Source organism: Choloepus didactylus, chromosome 1 (assembly GCF_015220235.1).
Source record: "Choloepus didactylus isolate mChoDid1 chromosome 1, mChoDid1.pri, whole genome shotgun sequence".
In the NCBI taxonomy this organism is placed as follows: domain Eukaryota; kingdom Metazoa; phylum Chordata; class Mammalia; order Pilosa; family Megalonychidae; genus Choloepus; species Choloepus didactylus.
In genome coordinates this window covers 202,117,559-202,143,000 of record NC_051307.1, presented here as the reverse complement: position 1 = coordinate 202,143,000, position 25,442 = coordinate 202,117,559, and the positions used below count along the sequence as shown (strand labels likewise).

The 25,442-nt window shown below is 38.5% G+C and overlaps 1 protein-coding gene across 1 annotated transcript in view; it reads right to left on the bottom strand.

The window, feature by feature from the left end:
* Positions 1-1,222: 1,222 nt before the first annotated feature.
* IHO1 (interactor of HORMAD1 1) overlaps positions 1,223-25,442 on the bottom strand; it is a 70,693-nt gene continuing 46,473 nt past the window's right edge. The window contains exons 5-8 of the mRNA XM_037829071.1: positions 13,633-13,681; positions 13,357-13,444; positions 2,756-2,859; positions 1,223-2,420 (exon numbers count right to left, since the gene is read on the bottom strand). Of these exons, the coding sequence (XP_037684999.1) occupies positions 1,251-2,420; positions 2,756-2,859; positions 13,357-13,444; positions 13,633-13,681 (1,411 nt within the window). The 3' untranslated portion in view covers positions 1,223-1,250. The remainder of the gene's footprint in view (positions 2,421-2,755; positions 2,860-13,356; positions 13,445-13,632; positions 13,682-25,442) is intronic.

Sequence of the window (25,442 nt, the reverse complement as noted above, 5' to 3'; positions counted from 1 at the left end):
CCTTCTGTAACGGTCCACTCAGAGGACTCCAATAGCATTAGCTGTACTGGCTTGGAAATGGGCAAATTCCGGAAGTCTTCTATCCTATGAGGATTTTCACTTTCATACAATAAACGAAAAAAAGAAAAAAAGAAAAAACCCAAAATAATTTGAGCAGGGTGTTGTTTGTTCAAATTAATCTTGTGAGAAGCCTAGGAAATAGAAAAGATGGTATGCATCTTATCTATTTGATTTCTTAAACTGATGGGAGATCAGTTCAATAAACTTAATGAAAGAAAAAAATAAATGCTTTTAAATGTTTTTTTTTAATCATTTTTTATTGTAGAATATAACATATATACATAAAAGTGATAACTTTCCAAGGGCAATTTAACAAGTAGTTAGCAAATTTCAAAGATAAATGTTTTATCTTTATTTTTGATTACAAAATAAATACATGTTGGCAAATATTCAAAAACTTCAGCAAGATATGAATGGAAAGCCAAAGTCTCCTGTTAAGTCCATTGCTCCTCAGAAATAACACAGGGCCTACAAATGCTACCATTAGCTTTAAAAGGGTGACTAAAAAACAAGATGGGGGAAAAAATAGCCAAGAAGATAAATGGAGTCACGTGGCCTCTGAACATTAGTGCTCTGGACATTTGTTTGGTGCCTGTTGCCTCTCTTTCACTGGCAGCTTTAACACTCTTGAATTCTCTGTTCACAAGAAAACTATCTTAGTGTGCTCTGTAATGTGCCCACTGACCCAAAAGTGCAAAAGTGTGGCAGCATAACTAGATAAAAGTAAGGAACAAAAAAATCTCAAAGCCTAGAAAGATGTTTAGTTATGTGTAGGGAATATCCTGAAGACCAAAAATGTCTTGTTTCAGGAGCTGTGCAGCCATACTGACATCTTTGTGAGAGCCCTTCTGCTGCACAATATTCCTTAAGAAAGTAAGCCCCCCTTTCACCAAGTATTACCGCCCTCCTCCCAATGCCTCACCACCAGGTGACTGCCCCAGCCTCTTCACCACCATCTTCACATGCTTCATTCTAATAAATAAAGATGCACTTATCCCACAGAGCCTTTGTTGTGGGTAGCACCTGACACCCAGATTGCCAGGTCCGTCCCCCACCAACCAACCCTACCCCAGTGGGGACTCTGACCCTGAGGGTCCCAAGCAGGCTATAGGAGCTTTCTGCTCTTGGCCAGCCCAAGTGTTTTGCAGTTTGTCCCTCTAGCTGAGATCAATGACATCACTGTAGGCTAATCAGAAGTCATCATCGCTGCTATCAAAAGCCAGGTCATACAGTAGATTCTTCCCTGGCTCCTTGCACAAAGGGGACTCTGAACTTCCGAGATTGAGGTCACTGAACCAGCTCATCTGGTGGTCCCAGTCCCCCCCGGAGCTGCTGGAAGGCAAGTTGTTGTCTTGGGAAGAGTGCTCATCAACCTGTAGGAGGCTCCTCTGCACTGCCCTTGCTGTCTTATTGGGTGTGATTGCCCCTCCCAGAGCAGGACAGCTTGGCTTTACAGAGCTCCTGGGACTCCTGGGGCCTCGAAGACACAAGGGATGCACAAGAAGTTCCCGCTGCCCCAAGAGGGGCCTTTGTAGGTCAGAAACTGGAGGTGGAGGACTCTGATTTTTAGAACTGAAAGTACAGGGCTTGTTTAGGGTTTGTTCTTGCTTCCTGGCTAGTAACCTGCCTCGGCGGCCTTTCCTGGGCTGCTGCCTCTTACCTTTTTTCCCTCTTTCTACAGTCCTGCCTTTCAGTTCAGTCAGCAACTTTTGTTCACATGAGTCACATGAAAATATACCTTTGGCTTGATATTCATGGTTAGGATTCTTAATGCTGGTTGCAAAGTTGTTTAAGTCCAGGGGCTTGAACTTTGAGGTTCTTTGGAAGACCAGGTCCCTGTCACCAGGAACCTGGTGGCCTGGGATGCTGAAGCCATGGTTCTCAGGTCCTGTTTTAGTCAGAAGCTGATGCTTGCAGTTAATCAGCACCTCCTTGTGCTTTACATGCCCATTTCCTTTACAAGGCTCAGCTGCTGGCAGTGTGGCCTCTTCTTGGACAGCATTACTCTTTGCTCCTTCACCCCAGACACCTAATTCTCTAGGCTTCAGGAAGCCTGCACTAGGATTCCAGGCAGCAGGGAAAGCCTGGGCCTGCCATATAACTGGTTCCTCAGAGGCAAATTTTTCCTGCCTGGTGAAATTGAGGCCCTGAGCCAGAGATGGTGAGGTCTGGGAGGTGCTATTTTTCACATGCCTGGGCATCTGAAGCACTGAGGTCAATCTCTCCAGACCTGCTAGAACACTGGGCTCATTGAGCTGGCCTAGGTGCTCACATAGCTGCTGTAAGTCCTTGCTCCGCTGGGCAACTAAGACTTCCAGGTGCTTCAGGTTAGATTTCATTTCTACAAACTCTGCTTGTCTCTGGGGAGAGGCAGTAAGAAAAGAGGAAATTGGTGGAGAGTGAAACTCAGAATGCACAATTGAATGTGACAACAAACCAAAGGATGTGCTAACAGAACCACGGCTCACCACCCTTGCTAGGTACCCCAAGGTAAAAGCACAGCGCAGTCTGGAGCAGGGACCCTGTGACCTACATTGTAGGGGGAGGAGGCTGGCCTCTACCCTGGACTGTCACCAAGGGGCCTGTGTTGGCCTCTGGTCTTGGCTGAAAATGCGCAACTTTAAAGGTGTCTCTCAGGGTCATAATGACAAAGTAAAAAACAAACTTGAGGAAAGGGGTCAGGGGCTACACTTACAGCTTCAAATGTCTTCTGCATCTCAAGGATGGCCTGCTCCATGCTGCCTTTGTCCCGCACTGCCTCAAATACCAGGTCACTCTGGGCACGTGCAGTCTCTTGCACTAAATACGGAAGAGTGACAATTCACCTCATGAAAACTATAGGATACCACCTCCCCAGCCCACAGCAATGGAGTGGGAGGAGCTGGAACCCAGTTTGGACCATCTGAGCCTGCTCTGATAGTGCCAGGACTCTGTCCTCCCAGACCAGCCCTGCAGGGAAGAGGAAGCCAGAGCAGTTTGGGTTCTTCCCTTCCTCCCTGCTGGGGACCCTGAGAATCTCTTGCCCAATGATAGCACCAACTCCTGCTTGGCCTTCCTTCTCAGCCTGTCATCAGATGGATCTTTCTAGAACGTGGATTTGATCATATCCCTTCTGAAACCTTCAATGGCATCCCAGTGGTCACTCTTAATTCCCACTGGAATTTAAAGTCCATATCTTTAAATTGGTTGACAAGACCCAGGATATCTGGCTTCCACATACTTCTCTAGGATCACTTCACCTCACCCACCATCTTTCTTGTCTCTGGGTTCCAGCCAGACTGTTTCCTGAGCAGTCCCTCTCTCTCACCTTTGGCCTTTGCACATGCAGTTCCCTCAGTCTGGAGTATCCTGCTTCCATCTCTGTCACCTCACCCTTCCCCATAACCACTGCCTTAGTCCAATTCCTATTCTTCCTTCTCTCAGCTTAGCAGTCACCTCTTCAGAAAATACCGTTTCCTGTCTAGTCTGGGTGTCTTCTCTCTGCTGATGACACCATAAGTGTGCTCTACCATTACTTATCATCCTCCATGGTAACTGCTGGGTCACTTATCTATGTCCTATTTACACTTGGGTCCTAATGGGCTTGGTGAGGTGTCAACCACATCAGGACTGATACTGATTTCCCTCTTTTGCATACATACAGTTACATTTTATTGCAATTAATTATTTTGGTTCTCTTGCTAGACTATGTGCTATGTGAAGACACTCTTACATTTGTTCAACAAATATTTAATGACTCTTAAATTTATGCAACAAATATTTATTGAGCTTCTCCTATGTGCCAGGCACTGGATCAGGTGCTGTCAGTATAATGGTGATAAAGACAAATAAAACCTTCTTGAAATTACAGTCTATCAGGGAAAACAGCTAATTAATGAGTGATTACACAACTACTCATAGATGTAATAAGTTCTCGGAAGGCAAGTATAGCAGCCATGAAACCTTTCCTACTAACAGGCAGACCTAGCCCAATCTTGGGAGATGAGTAATTGGGTTCCCTAAGGAACTAAATTAACATTAAGCCATGGGGGAAAGAATACTGCCAACAGAAGAAAGAGCATGTTCCCCAAAGAAGAAACATGAGGTTAGCGCGGCTGAAGTAAGGGGGAAAGGTGTCCTGAGTGGAGGCCACAAACAGAGGGTATGTCAACTATGTCAAGATCTGTGGACTTGATTCTAAGACTTTATACACTGACACAGTTAAGCAGAGGGCTGACATGATACATCTTTTTAAAAGGAGCACTCATCCTGCAATGTGAATGATAAACTGGAAGGGGAAAGACCAGACATAAGACCAGAACAGAGATCTTTTGAAATGACCCAAATAAAAACAGCAATTTCAAATCAGTGGAAAAAAGATAGATCATTCAATTATGGCTTCAGGACAAACTGGATATCCATTTACAAGATAATTAATCTGAAACTGTACCATAATCCTGTTAAAAATATCAGAAATCCACAATATGGCTTAGTTTAGAAACGATCAGAAGTTCTTCTACTTCTTATTCAGGCTTCTTTCAAACTCCTGCAGAAGAGGACAAAGAATTGTAATGGCCATCTCAAAATCCTTTTTATGGCCTTTTCTGCTTTGGAGAATAAAGCTGAATTCTAAGAGGGAAAGTACAGGGAAACTATCATAAGTTCAGATCATCTTAAATTCACAAGTAAAATTTACAAATAATCAGGAATAATAAATCAGATATACTTTTTGTATTTTTATAATTATCTGAAGCATGTTTCAAGATTCTTGACAAAAATTAAGTTTTTCATTTTAGATGGGTAAAAAACAATTTTACAACAAGAATGTGCTTAACTCTTCACTATAAATGGAAGGAAAACCAGATAACAAATCCAAATTTAGTCTTACTTAACAACTTGCCTCAATCTGATTAGCTAATGGGTGCTTTGATTAGTTCTCTAGGCTCTAACTATTCTCTTTTAACTTCTCTTATCAACAAAAAGAAGGGATTTGGAAAAACTAAGATGGTGGCTAGGTGAGACAGGGCAAAAAAACACCTCCATGAAAAACACTAGATAAAAACCAGAAAGTGACCCAGAATACCGGTTACAGCGATGGGCCAGCTGGATGAGTTCTGCGAGTATCACAGGGGCCGTATACTTGGTGAAACCGGAGTCGGCATTCTGAAACGAGTGAGTAAGCTGGCTGGAAGACCCGCAGCTGCACGGCATTGTGGGGAAGTCAGGGCTTGGCATTTGGAGACTGACTGGTTCTTTTAAAAAAAAAAAAAAGGGAAAAACCCAGGAGCAGCTGCAGTTGCGGGAGTGGGAACCACACAGTAAAACACAGCAAGAGGGGGCTGGGCTGGCCTCTTGGTATCTGGCCTGGAGGACAGTCCACTGCAGATACCCTTGGGGCTGGGGGAATGGAGGGGAGAGCCGGAAGCTGAAAGAAACCCCGTGGTTCGCAGCTGGCTCCCTGGAGGGCTCGATAAACTCCTGCCAGGGGCCGTGCCCACAGCCCAGAGCCCCGCCAGTTGTCCTGGAGCTGGGAAGGAGGAACTGTGCGAGGAGGGGGTGGTTGAGATGGCCCGTTCGGCCATCTTTGCTTCAGGCTGAGAGCGCTGCTGCACCGCCCGGCGGCCCGGGGCTTCCCTTGAGGGACGGCGCGCACTGGTGACATAGCATGGCATTCCCTCAGCTGAGCGCCTGGAGGATTGCAGCTGGGGGGGGGGACCCACTCGGAGAACCCAGGGACGCTACGCCAAGTCCGGTGGTTTATGGGACAGCGAGAGAGAGGGTCTGGGGCTGAACTGAAATGAAGGCTTAGCCTCTTGCAGCGGCCTTGAATCTCCAAGAACCTGGGGGATTTGAATGTTAAAGCTGCCCTTCCTCCCTGGCCACCTGTACACACGCCCCACATTCAGGGCGAACGGCTCCAGCAACACACCAAAACTGAGTTCTCCAACTGAACCCTACAAGAATCATTTCCCCACACACCATGGAAACAAGGTTGACAACTGACTTGAGGGGTATAGGTGACTCAAAGACGGCATCTGCTGGTTAGTTAGAGAAAGTGTATGTCACCAAACTGTGTTTCTGAAAAATTAGATCGATATCCCTTTTTTTTTTACAACTTGAAAGAACCCTATCAAACAAAACAAATGCCAAGAGGCCAAAAACTACAGAAAATCTTAATGCATATGATAAAACCAGACGATATGGAGAATCCAACTCCAAACACACAAATCAAGATATTGGAAGAGACTCATTACTTGGCAGAATTAATCAAAGAACTACAATCGAGGAACAAAAACATGGCAAAGGATTTAAAGGACATCAAGAAGACCATGGCCCAGGATATAAGCGACATAAAGAAGACCTTAGAAGAGCATAAAGAAGACATTGCAAGAGTAAATAAAAAAAATAGAAGATCTTATGGAAATAAAAGAAACTGTTGGCCAAGTTAAAAAGACTCTGGATATTCACAATACAAGATTAGAGGAAGTTGAACAATGTCTCAGTGTCCTAGAAGTCCACAGAACAGAAAATGAAAGAACAAAAGAAAGAATGGAGAAAAAAATCGAAAAAATCAAGATGGATCTCAGGGATATGATAGATAAAATAAAACATCCAAGCTTAAGATTCATTGGTGTCCCAGAAGGGGAAGAGAAGGGTAAAGGTCTAGAAAGAGTATTCAAAGCAATTGTTGGGGAAAACTTCCCCAACCTTCTACACAATATAAATACACAAAGCATAAATGCCCAGTGAACTCCAAATAGAATAAATCCAAATAAACCCACTCCAAGACGTATTCTGATCAGACTGTGAAATACTGACGAGAAGGAGCAAGTTCTGAAAGCAGCAAGAGAAAAGCAATTCACCACATACAAAGGAAACAACATAAGAATAAGTTGTGACTACTCAGCGGCCACCATGGAGGCGAGAAGGCAGTGGCATGACATATTTAAAATTCTGAGAGAGAAAAATTTCCAACCAAGAATACTTTATCCAGCAAAACTCTCCTTCAAATTTGAGGGAGAGCTTCAATTTTTCACAGACAAACAAATGCTGAGAGAGTTTGCCAATAAAAGACCTGCCCTACTTCAGATTCTAAAGGGAGCCCTACCAACAGAGAAACAAAGAAAGGAGAAAGAGATATAGAGAATTTTAACAGACATATATAGTACCTTATATCCCAAATCACCAGGACACTCATTTTTCTCTAGTGATCACGGATCTTTCTCCAGAAGGGACCATAAGCTGGGACATAAAACAAGCCTCAATAAGTTAAAAAAAAAAAATGAATATACTCAAAGCACATTCTCCAAACACAATGGAATACAAATAGAAGTCAGTAATTTTTGAACTGTAACTCCACTATTTACTTCCTACATGATATAAAATACACAAACTCTAATGACGAATCAGTGGTTTTGAACTCAATGTAAAATATGTAATTTTAGACAACTATATAAAGGTGGGGGAATGGAGGAGTATAGGAACATAGTTTATGTGTCCTATTGAAATGAAGGTGGTATCAAAGGAAAACAAGATTGTTATGGATTTAAGAGGTTAATTTTAAGCCCCACAGTAAACACAAAGAAATTATTAGAGAATATAACCATAGAGATGAAAAGTAGAGTATAGGTTAAGAGAAATGGGGGAACGGGCAACGGGGAGTTAAGAAATGAGTGTAGGGTTGCTGTTTGAGGTGAAGGGAAATTTCTAGTAATGGATGGTGGGAAAGAGCATTACAACATTCTAAATGTGATTAATCCCACTAATGGAAGGCTAGGGAGGGGGTGGAATGGGAAGATTTAGGCTGTATATATGTTTCCACAACTGAAAAAAAAAAAAAAAGACAGTCTAAATAGATGACAATTGAATGCCAAGGATGAACCTGGATGGGATTGGAGGATGGAGAACAGGAGGCTCAAAGGGTCACGGTTGAGACATAAGGAAAAGGAAATATGGAATGTAAGCTTTGTATCATTGTTGAATCTCTTGTACTTCTTAGCTGCGCTTAATGGGATTGCATAAAAGAATGTTCTTATTCATGGGAAGTGTATATGTGAATTATAGTGTTTGTTCAAGGGTGTGAGCAGCTAGCTCTCATGTTCAGAAGACAGAGCAATAGATGATGGATGATAGGGAGGGAGGGAGGGAAAGAAATAGCGATGTGACAGCATGTTAAAGTTGGTGGATTAGGCTTTCGGGGGAGGGGGTTCAGGGTATGATGGAATTCTGTGTATAGGGTTAGTATTGTTTTTGCAACTGTTCCTATAACTTTGAATTTATTTCAAAATAAAAAAATTAAAAAAATTAAAAAATAATAAAAAAATAAAAAAAAGAAGGGATTTACCACATGGCACCTAAATAAACAAAAGTTCTTTTTTTTACAAAATATTTTGCTCATCTTTATTAATTTTCATTAGAATTTGTAAAAAAAAAAATTTCCAGTCTGTTCTTTCTCTGCAGTTTTTCTAATATGGTAAAATATACATAACTTAAAATTTACCATTTTAACCATTTTTAAATGTACAAATCATTGGCATTAGTTATCCATTATTGTGCAGCCATCACCAATATCTATTTTTTTAAATTTTTTATAGCAGTTGTAGATTTACAGAAAAATCATGCAAAAAGTACAGAAATACATCTGGGTTTTGTAAATAAAGGTTATTTTTAAGTCCATCTGATTTAATTCAGAGTTTCACTTTAAAATAAATATAATTCCCTTCCTAAAAAGTCTCACATTTTAGATTTACTAATGTAAGTTCTACATTAACTATTTTAGTGTAATCAAGTAAATCATAAAATTACCAGATGGAAACATGGGTGAAATTGTTTGTAATCTTATAGTGGGGAAGGCCTTTCCAAGTAAGACATAAAACACAAAAGATATAAAGGATAGATGAGTTTTATGTCCTTGTTAAGTTTAGTCCTGGGTAGTCTAACTTCTGTGTTGGTTTTATAAATGGGGTATTTTCTTTCATCAAATCTTCTATTACTTCGTGCTACCTTACTGAATTATCTTATTGTTTGTGGTACTTTTCAGTTGATACTCAGAATACCAAGGAAAAAAAAAAGAGGACTCAACAAACATAAATGGAGGAAAAAAACATGCAAAAACCCAGACAACATATAAAGGATTAAAAATCAGATGGCATCTGACATCTCAACAGCCAAACTGGAACCAGAAGACAATGGAGTGATGCCTTAGAAATTCTGAGGGCAAATTATTTCCAACTTAGAATTCGATAACTATGTGGAGATAGACATTTTTCAACATGCAATGTATCACAAAAGTTACCTGCTGTATATCTTTTCTCAGAAAGCTACTGGAAAACATGTGCCACCAAAACACAAGTGTAAGCCAAGTCTTGAAAACAAAGGAATCCAAGATGATGGTGAAAAGAAGTTCTAAGACTAGGATACTGTCTGTGCCACAGAAACAAAGAATAATCTGCCCAAACTAGAAATGGAAGACCAAGCGCTCCAGGCAGCACATTTCTAATGAGAAAATGAGTCAGAATGAATTCCCAGTGTAGTTGAACATATTAGTTGGAGATTTACAGTTTTATCTGAAGATCTGTCAGACACAGTGCTATGAGCACGAGAAATAATTTTGAACAAAACAGTCTACCTACATGAATTTAGCAGTATCGAAGAGGAAAAAATAGCAATAAGCAAGTAAACACACATAAATAAATGTAAATTGTGGTAAGTGCTATGATAGGGATTATGATAAAAATAAGAGGGTGGGGGTGCACCTACTGTAGATAATGTCATCAGAGATGGAGACATTTAAGATGAAATCAGAAAGATAAAATGGAGTCAGCCCTGCAAAGATCGTAAAGGTCATTCCAGGTAGAGGAAACAGCAGGTGCAAAGGTTCTGAGGCAAGAAAGAGCCTATTATGATTAAAAATAAACAAGCCAGTATGGTTTTGCAAAAAAACAGTAAGAAATGTTGAATTTTACATTATATGTATCTTACTGCAATTTAAAAAAAGTAAGAATTTTTTTAGAAAGCAAATTTTCTTCTACTTCTCAATCCAAGTACACATTAAATTCCATGAGTTAATAAATTAGAATGAAGCTGTTATTTATGTTGCAGGTACTGGATTACTGCTCTAAACTCAAAAGGAATGTTCATTAGTCACATATTTTTCCAGGCATTCATGTAGATATGTGTAGTAGAGAGCAAATGTAATTATCTTTCCCTAGAAGAGTTTCTAAATAGCAATGTTTCTTAGCAACAGTGGACATTACTGACCCCCATGAAAGCAGAGGCTAAGAAAGGCAAACAAAGTGTTTTTCTGGATTCGAGCTCAGGAAGCAGCCTTCTGTGGTCCCACACATGCCATCTTTGTCCTTGGGGAGACATCTTTGGGGCTTTCTCCTTTATAGGAGCTTTTGTATTGAGCTCATTACTTCTAATGTCTATTCATATTTTCATTTAAAAATTTTATTTATGAATAAGCATATCCATAGTTAGAAACTATAATACAGGTTACCAGGGGCCCAGGAAGGAGTAGGGAATGGGGAGTTAATGCTTAAATTGTACAGTTTCTAGTTGGTTGATGGAAAAGTTTTGGTGATAGAAGGGGGTAATGGTAGTACAACTTGTGGATGTAATTAACAGCAACAAATTATAAATTAGAATGCAGTTTTAAGGGGAAATTTTGTTATATATGTTAACAGAATAAAAGTTTTATAAAAACGGAAAACAGGGAACCCTATGTAAACCATGAACTATATTTAATAGTATAATTATCATAATATTCTTTCGTCAATTGTAGCAAATGTACCACACTAATGCAAGGTATTAATGGAGGGGGGGGTGCGGTAAATGGGAACTCTGTATTTTCTGTAAGATTTTTCTGTAAGCCTACAACTTCTCCAAAAAAAATTTTATGAAAAGAACTAAAATCATAACAGTATAAAGTAGCATACAATGAAAAATCATTGAATCTTTTCCATGCAGACCCTGGACCCACTTCCTGGATTTTAATATTATCAGCATTTTCTGGAATCTTGCATTAATACATACAAATATCTATGTATAGATCCTTTGTGTATGTGTGTTCCCTAGAAGTGGGTTCATTCATTTTTGCTTTGGCTATAAACATCAGAAGGTTTAAGCTTTTTTTGTGTTTTTTGATGGGTGCATTTGTTTTTGGAAGTGTTGCCCCAAGGATGGAAGAAGAGGTGGGCATAGTTTGTTCCTCCTTTTGCCATTGTCTCTCTGCCTTCTTGTGCCCCTATTTCCCAACTGATTCAATATTATCAGTTTCTATAATCTTTTGATGAAAAAGGCATATAATGTTCATAAACTTTAAGTTATTAAGACTTTAAATTACCTAAGAATATCCTTGGGACAATTTTTTGTGTGTATTTCCACTCTCTAGTAAAGGTTATGGTGGCATGTGGGAATATTACCCCACTCTAAAATTATAAAAATGTTGCCTGCATTTTCTTTCAGTTCTTTTATGACTTAATCACCAGATTCAACATATTATTATATATATTGATATATAATTATTGACTATATTGATACATGAAATTTCTTGTGATGTAAGGAGTTCTCAATTTTCTAAAAGATATTTTTAAAATTTTGATAGCAGCTCCTCCATTTTATTTTCCTAATGATCATATTTTTCAATAGAACTGATACCTATCCAGTTACTTGGTCTATATCCAATAGGTGAAGTAGGGTGGGTGGCTTTGGCAATTCATTTTATTTCTCTGGCCCATGGTATCCTCAATTGAAGAATAGGAGGCATTAGATTAGATGGTTACAGTGACCCTTCTGGTTGTGCAGGCAGAGCATGAATGGAGGAAGATTCCTGACCTAACCCTATGAAGGTGCCAATTGCATAATATATGCCAGCATCTCCACTGGATGTCTTTCCTCTCCTTTCCCTGCTAAGCACAGTGAATGCACACTGAAAGCACTGAGTGTTCAGTGCTGTAGGCTGACTAAACTGCGCCTGGCCAGATTATAGATGATTTGTCTGGTTCCTTTCTCAATGACTAACTTTCTCTTCCTGATCATTCATTACCTACCAAGAAAGGGAATGATTCTGGATAGGCTAATAATGCCCATTTTCAATAATGCCCATGCCTTCCAATTGATATGATGCCACTCTGTTTGTCACGTTTCCCATCTTGGTGAAGCTCCCTCTTCTGAGTCTTATCTTCTTTAAAATCAGACAATATCACGGGAGAGGGATCAGGATCTCTGTGGCTACCAAGAGCCAGGTTCAGTGCTAGTCTTTGATTTTGTGTTGGGTCCTTGGGCAATTCCATTCCCTTCTCTGGGCCCTAAGTGTCATACCTTTACTATAATGCCTTTTGTGTTTCAACCAGTTTTAAATGTAGAAAACAAAACATAACAAAAGGATGCTTTCTTTGGGTGCCCCTGATTTGCCTCCACTTTTTGCCTTGCTACCTCTTGTGGGGGTGACAGTCCCAGACTTCCAGAACCAGTTTCCAAACAGATGCACAGCTGCCCTGTGTAGGGAATACCCAGGTTGGAAGCTGCAGATAGTAGAGTACTTCTTTGCAGACAGATGGGGATTGAGTTTTAAGCCACACAAAGGCATTAATTTTTGTAAATCATGAGCAATCCATCCCATGGCATTTGAATAAGTTGACTTCAATTTTTTTTAAATAAAAAATAGACAAATGCAAACAAGTTCAGATGCACATCCGCTTGCTGTTTAGCTGAGAACTGTTGGTTCTGGAAAGTTCACCCTCTATAGAGAGCCATTACATGGCTCTCTACTTATCAGTAAGGGCCACGAACATGATTTCATCTAAACATAAATCGCTAACTAGCAGAGCAGAGGAAAATTGTAACTGAAGTTGAGAGAGATGTTACAATTCACTACAAAACAGCTCTCACTGAAACCAAGGCAGCAAGAAGAACAGTAGGTGAATGGAATATTTCTAACTCCTTAGGGGCAATGTCTTTATAGACAGCACAGCCAGCAATTCATCTGAGACTCAGGGAAGCTGCTGATTCACCTCAGGCAATGAAAGGAGAAACCTGGCAGAACTACTTGCTGTGTGGCAGCAGGGTTACTGGGTCAAGGATGAGTGCTTTCCAAAAGGGGTTGTGGGACCAGAGTGTTCGCACACAGAGGTGGGTCCCACTACCTAGCTTAGCATGCTTTATTCTCTTCAGGGCTAACCTTATGTACCCACCCTCTCATCTGAAACTCCCTATGTATCTTCACCACTGGTGGTAACTGGGCTAGGGTCAGGAAGTTCATGTTCACTGCTTGCCAGTGCCCTCTGCTGATAACCTTAAGCATGAGGCACTCACATGTCTTGACCACAGTCTCCAAAGAATCCAAAATAGATTGATTTCTTGAACTGAGATGTTCCTCAGCCTTTTCCACAGATGTCTGCAACTAAGAAATTCAAAATTAAGATACAATTTACAGACTGTTGCTTTATTTTACTAACTTGGAGGATTGTCATTTAATGTCAAAAAAGGGTAGTTAGAATATTCCATATGAACAAAAAGCCAATACAATGTAATTGTTAAATTTCTTACAATGTAATATGTTCTAAATCCTTGAAATGTAGATATACTCACCATGTGAATGCTTTCTCTGAAATGGGAAATAAAGTTGTATACACTCTCACTAGAATAGGAGAGAAAAAAAGACAAATCTTTGTGAAATACTGAAACAATACATAATGGAACCGATTCCATGAACTTGGCAGGTCTTCACCTAGTATAGCATTGAAACAGTGATTGATCAGAGTTAGAGACACCCTGAGAAACCTCAGTGCTCAGAGAAGGAAAAAAAAAAGGAGAGCATAGTCTTTCATGACGATTTCCAAGGCGAACCACTCTTAAAATCCACTCTATAAGAATCTTAAATGAGGTTGAATTTTAGCAGCTGAAATGGTTAACACAGTAGAAAATACCAGCTTTCATTTTTACTGCAGCGCTGGCTTTGGAAGGATGAAAAATCTTTCTGGTAGTCCAAAATTCCAGGACACATCTTAGTCTTGCCATGATTTTGACTGTAAGAATAAGGTAGTATAGAGACAATTATGGGGAAAATATTAATTTCTAATAAAAAAATGATCTCAACTTTTCCTCAAATAAATATTTCATTCTTTTAAAGGATTCAAACATGGAATTTCATTAACAAAATTTGACAGATTTTGCTTCTTTAATCTACAAAATACAAATGTAAATATAAAATTTTGAATCCCAATAAGGCAACTCCATTCCATCTTTTTGATGGTCCACTAGACTGACTTTAAAATGATAATTTAATAGAACCATTCTGGAATCTACAAACCACATACTTTATATGAAAGAGATTGGGATGTTAATTGAAAACAATAAAAAGATTAAAAATGAAAAAGTTAATTAATTAATTAAGGATGTTAAGAACAGAATGTTATTAAATGATAAAAGCAGAAAACAAGAAAGAGTACCTAGAAATTTAAAATAGTGGAAATAAAAAAATTAAGTAGAAGAGTTAGAAGATACAAGTTAAGGAAATATGGTGGAAAGTAGAACAAAAAACAGAGATGGAAAATAGATGAAAGGTAAAAAAAAAAAAAAGAAAAAGGAAAAAGAAAAAATTAGAGGATCAATCCCAGGAGATCTAATCACATCCAAAAATAGGATATCCAGAAAGAGAGAAGAGTGAAAATAGAGAGATTTTCAAGCATACAATATATGAAAAATTCCTAGAATAGAAGGACGAAGGACACAAGTTTACAGATTGAAAAGAATACCAATACCCAGGCACTATGACATGCCACATCAAAGCATGTCACTGTAAAATTTCAGAATGCTATGGATATAGAGAATATCCTAAAAATTTGCAGAGAGAAAAAAGGAAGAGACATACAAAGGATCAGAAATCAGAATGGCATCAGGTCTCTTAAAATAACATAGAAAGCAATAAGAAAATGGAGCAATGCCTTAGAAATTTTGAGGAAAAATAATTTTCAATCTATAATTCTATATTCAGCCTAATTTGCATTCAGGTGTGAGGAGAAAATAAAGAATTTCAGATATGCAAAGTTTCAAAAATTGTTTAGATGCCATGCACTTGTTCTCAGGAAGTTTCTGCAGTATGTGCTCCACCAAATCCAAGGAGTAAACCAAGAAAGAAGACACAGGATCCAAGATACAGAAGAGCCAACACAGGAGAGATGAGGTAGGAATGCCAAGTATGATGGCAAAGGGAGGATTCAGGGTGATAGCTGTGCCACTAAGTGAACACAAGTTCCAACTGGAGCTAGAAGGGTTACCTCTGAGAATAAATTGACACAAAGAATTTCTGATGGGTTTGAATATATAACAAAGAGATTTTTAATTCTGCTGCAAAATTTGTGATGAATTGTGTTTGCTACATAGAAAACATAAAAAAAAACAATTTTTAACATTAGGAAAATATAATCATAGTATATATAACTTTCTAAGCTATCTATAATGGTTACAAAATGATAAAGATGTAAAGGAATATTGATTTAACTGAAAATGAAAATGTTCTTATAGTTTACTGGGATGATGAAAGATAAAAGGGTTATCGTGTTTGGGGTAAAGAGGAGGCAGAAAGGTAAAGAAGAAATAAATTCTCATCTTCTAGGACAGTAAGTCATTTACTTAAAGTTGAAAAAGTTAAGAAATGATAGTATAAGCCATCTAACATATGCAGGTACCAGCATAGCTAAAGGGTTTGCAAGTTGTTTTCAAAAACAAAAAGAGAATCATGAACGGGGAAAGTTAGGCCAGCTGTTTTTCACTATAAACCTACTTGTAATTTTTTAAAAACTATGTACATGTATTAACTTGATTGAAAGAATACATAAAATAAAAAGAGACAATTTTAAAGATGTCTAAAGTCTAACAATGCTACAACAAAAGCACTGCTCATGAAAACTTCTACTAAATTATACCAGCAGTTAGAGTGATTCTTTATTCTCATGACCCCCACTCCCTTATAAATGTATTTGGGAACCAACATTTCCAACATTAAATGATACAGTAAAAATTAAATATCATTTATATATAGCTTTATATTAAAATGTTTTATATATAAAATAGCTCCCTGGTCAAGTAATTGTTTATTAATCCTCAATTCTACCTTGACTGGATTGAAACATCAAGTTCTGATTTACTCAAAGGCCTTAAAAGGGGGCTCAAAGTCAGAGCAAAAATATTAAAAGCTTGATAATTGAAACTTTCACAAAAAGCTCCCATTCATTTGGAAGACATTTTTATTCTTCCTTACCAAAACAAAATTATACAAACATATTTAAAAAACACAATAAAATGCTTAGAAATAGGGATTTCTCATCCACTGAGATCTTATCTACAAGTCCAGAAAAAGTCAAGTACGACTTAATCACTTCTCTAGAGTCAATTAGAAATTCTGTACATCTATATAAAAAAGTTTATTTAAAAAAAAATAGAAGTTCTGTACTGTCCAATATTGGTGAATTCTTTTGTATTGAAAATTCATTCATTCATTCAACAAGTATCTATTGAGCCCTCTTGTGTGACAGGTCCTTAGTTACATACTTTGGTGATATGCAGTGAAAAAAATTCAATTCCCTACCTTCAGGGAACTTACATTCTAGTTGGTGTTTCTGAATGTGGTTCCAAAATCTACTCAAATTGAATGATCCTCTTTATAAAAAAAAAATGATCAAAGCTTATTGAATCCTATCTGCTTGTTGACAACAATAAAATTGTTTATGTAAATTATAGTATATGCACGGCTGACAGTAATGTTGCACCAAGACCCAGCTGTGCCAATTGCTTGTAGTCAGTGGTACTCTGAGCAGGCAGTACTTATGCTGTATTAAATATTTAAAATGTAACCCCCTGGTACATCCACATGATAGAGTACAACACAGACATAAGAAATGATTCTGTAGATGAAATAGAAAATCATCATTAAATACTACCAAATTTAAAAGTAAAGTCTAAAATAGTCCATGGAAAATTATCCCATTTTTATTTTTAAAAATACACAGAAAACAGACTAGAATTATATAAAACAGTGTTAATGGTGCTTCTCAGAGCATGCTGATTCAGAGTCCACGTGAGGTCTCTGCTTACAACTCCCAATCATTTAGGATAGGGCTTTTTCTGACACTCCCAGTCAGAGCTAGAGACCTGTCCTTAGGGTTCCCAAAGCACTTAGTTGGTCATCTATTCCAGCATTTACAATCTTTATTACTAAGTCTAGAGTCTGTTTTAGGCTGTTCTGCATTTGACCCTCCCTCCTGTTTGAGGAGTTCCCCAAGTAATGGATCTTGGAGGGTGAAACAGAGCCTCTTTCCTCCTCTAAGAGTGTGAGAGTTCCAGGAGCTTGCTTTCTCAGCCTCCCCTACATCCTGGGTTCTCTCCTCACACATGCCTTGCCAAGACCTAGAAGAAGGACGAAGAGACCCCAAGAACTCTCTCTGATAGCTACAACTACAGCAGCAGGAAGTATCAGCAAGGGAGCTGGTAGCAACATCCAGGGCTACACTGCAACTGTGCAAGGGAGGGTCTAGAACACCCTGGGATGTGGAAGGAGCTGCAGAATCTGCACTGGAGTAATTCTGAGACTTGGTTTGGAGAGCTATCTCTGATGGGCAGCCCCTGGCAATTGTATGAGTGTGGCAGAGAATATTTGTGGCCTCATTTTCTTCCTTGGAAATCAAAATCCTGATGTTTTTTCCTGGATACACTGCCACTCAGCTAGATGACATTCTCAGACTCCCTTGCAGATGGGTGTGGCTAGGTTAGTAAATTTTAAGCAGTGTAAAATATAAGCAGAAGTGTTGCATGTAACATCCAAGAAGTGTCTTAAAGGGAGGGAATAATATCCTTCTTCCTCCCTTCATCTATCTGCTGTCTGGAAGTCTGATGTAACTGTTGGAGTTTCAGCAGCCATTAAGCACCACAAGGACAGTGCCCACACATTAGGGATGACCAGAATGCTGGAAAGAGCCAAGTCCTTGAAGACCATGGAGTCACCCTTCCAGCTGCAGGCCACACACTTCAGGATGACTTCTGCATTAAAGAGGAACAAATACCTATCTTTTTAAAGCTTCTGTTATTATGAGTATGAGTTCATGTATATATATATACATGATATGCTACTGAACATAATCCTAACTAATAGAATTAATCAGCCAATATCCTTTAAAAATAATAATCTTAAAATTTTTAATTATGAAATTAACCTTTTTTGTGTGTACAGTTCTATGAGTTTTAGCACATATTTAGATTCATGGAACCACCACCCCAGCCAGGATACAGGATAGTTCTATCCTCCCTGCAAAATCCCTCATGCTTTCCCTTTATAGAACCCAGCCCACACCCCTAACCTCAGGTAACCACTAATCTAGTCTCTGTCCCTATAGTTTTCCCTCTCTCAGAATGTCATATAAATGGAATCATATAGTATGTAACCTTTTGAGATTGATTTCTTTCACTCGGCGTAACACCTTTGAGATTCATCCACGTTATGTGTATCAGGAGTTCATTCCTTTTTTTTATTAGAGAAGCTGTAGGTTTACAGAATAATCATGCATAAAATACAGGGTTCCCATACATCACCCCAATGACCAACACCTTGCATTTGTGTGAAACATTTGTTACAATTAATAATAGCACTTTTTTATAATTGTGCTTTTTTTAAATAGTAGTTATCTTAGATATAATTGATGAAGGATTATTAAAATAGTACTCTTAACCACCATCCATTGTTTACATCAGTTGTATTTTTTCCCTATATACCATCGCATTATTAATACCTTGTATTAATGCCGTACATTTGTTATATTGATGAAAGACCATTCTTATACTTGTACTATTAATTACAATACATCATCTGTAATAGGGTTCACAGTGTTATACAGTCCTATGTTTTATCTTTTAATTTTAATTCTAATAACATATATGACCTACGGTTTCTCCTTTTAATCACATTCACCTGTATAATTCAGTGCTGTTAATTACATTTACAATATTGCACTACCATCACCATGATCCATTTCCAAACCTTTACATTTAACCTAAATAGAAATTCTGTACAAATTAAACATCAACTCCCCATTCTCTAAACCCAGTCTATCCCCTGGTAAACTATAATCTAGATTCTAATTATGAATTTGCTTATTATATTTAATTCATATCAGTGAGGTCATACAATATTTGTCCTTTTAGTCTGACTTATTTCACTCAGCATGATGTCCTCAAGTCCATCCATGTTGTTGCATGCATCAGGACTTCATTCCTTTTTACAGCTGAATAATATTCCATTGTTGTATATACCACATTTTGTTTATCCATTCATCAGTTGACAGACACTTGGGTTGTTCCATCTTTTTGGCAATTGTGAATAATGCTTCTATGACCATCAGTGTGCAAACATCTGTTCAAGTCCCTGCTTTCAATTCTTCTGGGTATATATACCTAGGAGCAGGATTGCCAGGTCATATGGTAATTCTTCCCGACGAACTGCCAAACTGTTTTCCACAGTGGCTGTACCATTTTACATTCCCACCAGCAGTGAATGAGTGTTCCTATTTCTCCACATCCTCTCCAACACATGCAGTTTTCTCTTTTTTTAAATAATAGCCATTCTAGTGGGTGTGAAATGATATCTCATTGTGGTTATGATTTGCATTTTCTAATAGCTAGTGATGTTGAGCATCTTTTCATGTGCTTTTCAGCCATTTGTATATCCTCTTTGGAGAAATGTCTATTCAAGTCTTTTGCCCATTTTTAAATTGGGTTGTTTGTCTTTTTATTGTTTAGTTGTAGGATTTCTTCTGGATATTAAGTCCTTATCAGATATATGTGGTTTCCAAATATTTTCTCCCATTGAGTAGATTGTCTTTTCACCTTCATGACAAAGTCCTTTGAGATGCAATAGTTTTTAATTTTGAGGAAGTCCCATTTATCTGTTTTTGTTGTCATTGTTGCTTTTGCTTTGAGTGTAAAGTCTATGAAACAATTTGCCTAACAAAAGATCCTGAAGATGTTACCCTACATTTTCTTCTAGGAGTTTTAAGGTCCTGGTTCTAATATTTAGGTCTTTGACCCATTTTGAGTTAAATTTTGTATATGGTGTGAAATAGGGGTTTTCTATCATTCTTTTGCATAAGGATATCCAATTCTTCCAGCATCATTTGCTGAAGAGACTATTCTTTCTCAATTGTGTGGAGTCAGCAGTCTTGTCAAAAATCAATCTGGAGAGATAGGGTAAAAAAAACACCTCCATGAAAAATACTAGATAGAGGCCAGAAAGTGACCCAGAACATCAGTTCCAGCGATGCACCAGCTGGACAAGGTCTGCTAAATCCACAGGGACCGTGCACTTGGTGAAACAGGGAGTCTGCATTCTGAAACGAGTAAGTAAATCAGCTGAATGTCTGGCAGCCACGCTGCAGTGTGGGGAAACCATGGGTTGGCGTTTGGAGGCGGACTGGTTCTTTTTTAAAAAAACCCAAAGCGGCTGCAGATATGGCAGCGAGAACCACACAGTGAAGCGCAGCAGGAAAGGGCTGTGCGAACACCTCAATATCTGGCATGGAAGATACCCTTTCACGCACCCATTGCTAGTTGTCTCAGAGCAAGGAGAGCAGAGGAGAGCCGAAAGGGGAAAAAAACCACGCCTCTTGCAGCCATCTTCCCAGCGGGCTGGGAACACTCCTGCCTGGCACTAGAGCCACAGCCCAGAGCCGCGCCAAGAAACCCCGTGTGACGGGGGGTGTTTCCAGTGGCACACGCACATGCCACAATATCGGGCGTGGACAAATAGCCTTTCGTGCACCCACAGCTAATTGTCCCGGAGCTGGGAAGGTGGAGCTGTGTGAAAAGGGGGAAATTAACATGCCCCATTCAGCCATCTTTACAGCCCCTGGTGGCCCAGGGCTTCCCTTGAGGGACGGCGCGCACTTGTGACATAGCACAGCCTTCCCTCAGCAAAGGCCCTAGAAGGGCATGGCTGGGAAGAGGAACCCACCAGGAGAAACCCAGGGATTCTACACCAATACCAAGGACTTGTGGGTCAGAGGCAGAGACAATCTGTGGCGAGACTGAAATGAAGGTTTAGACTCTTGCAACAGCCTTAAATCTCCAGGAACACCTGGGAGGTTTGATTTTTAAAGCTACCCTGCCCCCCTAACCACTCAGACACATGCCCCACATTCAGGGCAGACAGCACCAACAACACACCCAAACTTGGTGCACAAATTGGACCCCACAAGAACCAGACCCACACATACCACAAAGACAAAGTTGGGTAGAACTGACTTGAGGGGAATAGGTGACTTGTGGATGCCATCTGCTGGTTAGTTAGAGAAAGTGTATGCCACCAAGCTGTAGATCTGACAAATTAGAGATTGGTGTTTTTCATATCCTGAAAGAATCCTATCGAGTAAAGCAAATGCCAAGAGGCCAAAAACAACAGAAAATTTTAAAGCATGTGATAAAACCAGACAATATGGAGAACCCAAACCCAAACACCCAAATCAAAAGATCAGAGGAGACACAGTACTTGGAGCAATTAATCAAAGAACTAAAGATAAACAATGCGAGCATGGCACAGGATATAAAGGACATGAAGAAGACCCTAGAAGAGCTTAAAGAAGAAGTTGCAAGAGTAAATAAAAAATAGATGATCTTATGGAAATAAAAGAAACTGTTGACCAAATTAAAAAGATTCTGGATACTCATAGTACAAGACTAGAGGAAGCTAAACAATGACTCAGCTTCCTCAAGGACCACAGAATGGGAAATGACAGAAAAGAAAGAATGGGGAAAAAGTCAAAAAAATCGAAATGGATCTCAGGGATACGATAGATAAAATAACATGTCCAAATTTAAGACTCATTGGTGTCCCAGAAAGGAAAGAGAAGGGTAAAGGTCTAGAAAGAGTATTCAAAGCAATTGTTGGGGAAAACTTCCCAAACCTTCTACACAATATAAATACACAAAGCATAAATGCCCAGTGAACTCCAAATAGAATAAATCCAAATAAACCCACTCCGAGACATATTCTGATCAGACTCTCAAATACTGAAGAGAAGGAGCAAGTTCTGAAAGCAGCAAGAGAAAAGCAATTCACCACATACAAAGGAAACAACATAAGACTAAGTAGTGACTACTCAGTGGCCACCATGGAGGCGAGAAGGCAGTGGCATGACATATTTAAAATTCTGAGAGAGAAAAATTTCCAACCAAGAATACTTTATCTAGCAAAACTCTCCTTCAAATTTGAGGGAGAGCTTAAATTTTTCACAAACAAATGCTGAGAGATTTTGCTAATAAAAGACCTGCCCTACTTCAGATACTAAAGGGATACTGTCAGATACTACTGACAGAGAAACAAAGAAAGGAGAGAGAGATATAGAGAAATTTAACAGACATATATAGAATATTACATCCCAAATCACTAGGATACACATTCTTCTCTAGTGATCATGGAACTTTCTCCAGAATAGACCATAGGCTGCAACATAAAACAAGCCTCAATAAATTTAAAAAAATTGAAATTATTCAAAGCACATTCTCTGACCACAATGGAATACAAATAGAAGTCAATAACCATCAGAGACTTAGAAAATTCACAAACACCTGGAGGGTAAAAATGAGGGGGAGATGAAAACATTCCCAGATAATCAAAAGCTGAGGGACTTCATCACCAGCAGATCAGTCCTGTAAGAAATGCTAAAGGGAATTGTGCAGGCTGAAAGGAACGGACACTAAACAACTGAATGAAACCACATGAAGAAATAAAGATTTCCAGTAAAGATCACATGGTAAATATAAATACCAATACTACTGTATTTTTGATTTGTAACTCCACTATTTACTTCCTACAGGATCTAAAATACATAAAGTGTAATGATAAATCAGTGGTTTTGGACTCACTGTAAAATACATAATTTTTGACAAGAACTACATAAAGGTAGAAGAATGGAGGAGTATAGGAACATAGTTTATGTATCCTATTGAAGTTAAGTTGGTATCAAAGAAAACAAGATTGTTATAGACTTAAGATGTTAAATTTAAGCCCCACGGTAAACACAAAGAAATTATCAGAGAATATGATCATAGAGATGAAAAGTAGAGTATGGGTTACGAGAAGTGGGGGAAGGGGCAACGGGGAGTTAATAAGAAATAAGTGTAGGGTTTCTGTTTGGGGTGAAGGGAAATTTCTAGTAATGGATGGTGGGAAGGTGATGGCATTGCAATATTGTGAATGTGATTAATCCCATTAAATGGGATGCTTGGGAGGGGCTGGAATGGGAAGATTTAGGCTATACATATGTTTCCACAATTGAAAAAAAAAGACAGTCTAAATAGATAATGACAATTAAATGCCATAGATGATCCTGGATGAAATCTAAGAATAGAGGAGAAAAGGCTCAAATAGACACAATTGGGACATAAAAAAATGAAATATAGAATGTAAGCTTTATATCGATGTTAAATTTCTTGAACTTCTTAACTACACTTAATGTGATTACATAAATGAATATTCTTGTTCACAGAAAATGTATATGTGAATTGTATTATTTGTTCAAGGTTGTATGCAACTTGCTCTCATATGTTCAGAAGACAGAGCAATAGATGATGGATGATAGGGAGGGAGGGAGGGAAAGAAAGAAATGGTAAAGTGACAAAATATTAAAGTTGGTAGACCTGGGTATCGGTGGATGGGGGTTGGGGTATGCTGGAGTTCTGTGTATGGGGTTTGTATTATTTTTGCAACTGTTACTGTAAGTTTGAATTTATTTCAAAATAAAAATTAAGAATTAAAAAAAAAAATCAATCCGTACTTTGGATGGATTGTATGGTGTGTGAATATATCTCAATAAAACTGCTAAAAAAAACAATTGACTCTAGATGTGAGGGACTATTCCTGAACTCTCAATTCTATTCCTTGTGCCAGCACCATGCTATTTTGACCACTTTAGCTTGTAATAAGTTTTAAAGTCAGAAAAAGCGAGTCCTCCAACTTTGTTCTTTTCCAAGATGTTTTTGGCTATTCAGGGCCCCTTACCCTTCCAAATAAATTTGATGATTGGATTTTCCATTTCTGCAAAGGAGGCTGTTGGAATTTTGATTGGAATTGTGTTGAATCTGTAAATAATTTTGGGTAGAATTGACAAATTAACGATAACAATGTTGAATAACAGTGGTGTCAGTGGACATCTTTGTCTTGTTCCCAAGCTTAGAGGGAAAGCTTTCAGTTTTCAGTCATTGAGTATGATGTTAGCTGTGGGTTTTTCATATATGTCCTTCATCATGTTGAGGAAGTTTCCTTCTGATCCTAACTTTCAAAGTGTTTTTAGTAAGAAAGGATGCTGGATTTTGTCAAATGCCTTTTTTGCATCAAGGGAGATAATCCTGTGGGTTTTTTTTCTAGTCTCTTCTTTATTTTTTTATCATTTTTTAAATTGTAGAATATAACATATATACAAAGAAGTGATAACTTTCCAAGTACAATTTAACAAGCAGTAAGAGAGCAAATTTCAAAGAATGTTACGGGTTTACAGTTCCACAGTTTCAGTTATTTCCTTATTGTGAAAGATAACATAGATGCAAAAAGGTAATACTTCCAAAGTGTGATTTAACAAGTAGTTATATATGAAATTTTCAAAAATGTTATGAGTTACAGTACCATAGTTTCAATTATTTCCTTATTGTGAAATATAACATATATACAAAAAGGTGATAACCTTCAAATTACAATTTAACAAGTAGCTATAGAACAAATTTCAAAGGATGCTATGGTTACAGTTCCACCATTTCGATTCTTTCCTAGCTATTCTAATACCCTAGCAACTAAGAAAAAGAAAATTATGTAGAGATTCAGTATTCATAATCCTTTGTTAAATTCCATCTTGTCTGTTGCAACCTCTTCCTCCAGGTTAATGACTTTCCTGATCTTCAGGAATGTCTAGGCAGTGACCAGCCTAACCTGTTTATGTTGAAAAGGGGTGTAGACTTTATGAGAAACGGGGACACATTTGGTTGATGTTCTTGAAGAGGCTATTGCCTCTGGTTGCGGGACTTAGCTGGCATAGGAGTTCTCCGGAGGATTTAAGTTTCTGAAGAATAAATTCAGTGAGTGAAAACTTTTATAGAGTCTCAGGAATACGGGCATTCTTTGGGGTTTTGGGGACTACTGTTGACTTGGGTTTATCATGTTGTCATCATTTGGCATATCTAGCTGAAGCTTGCATAGGAGTAACGTGCAGGACAGCCTCTCGGCTCTTTTTGAAATGTCTTAGCCACTGAAAACTTACATTGTTGCCTTTCTTTTCACCCTTTTGGTCAAAAAGGCATTCTCTACCCCTTGATGCCAGGGTCAGGCTCATTCCTGGAATCTGTGTCCCACGTTGCCAAAGAGACTC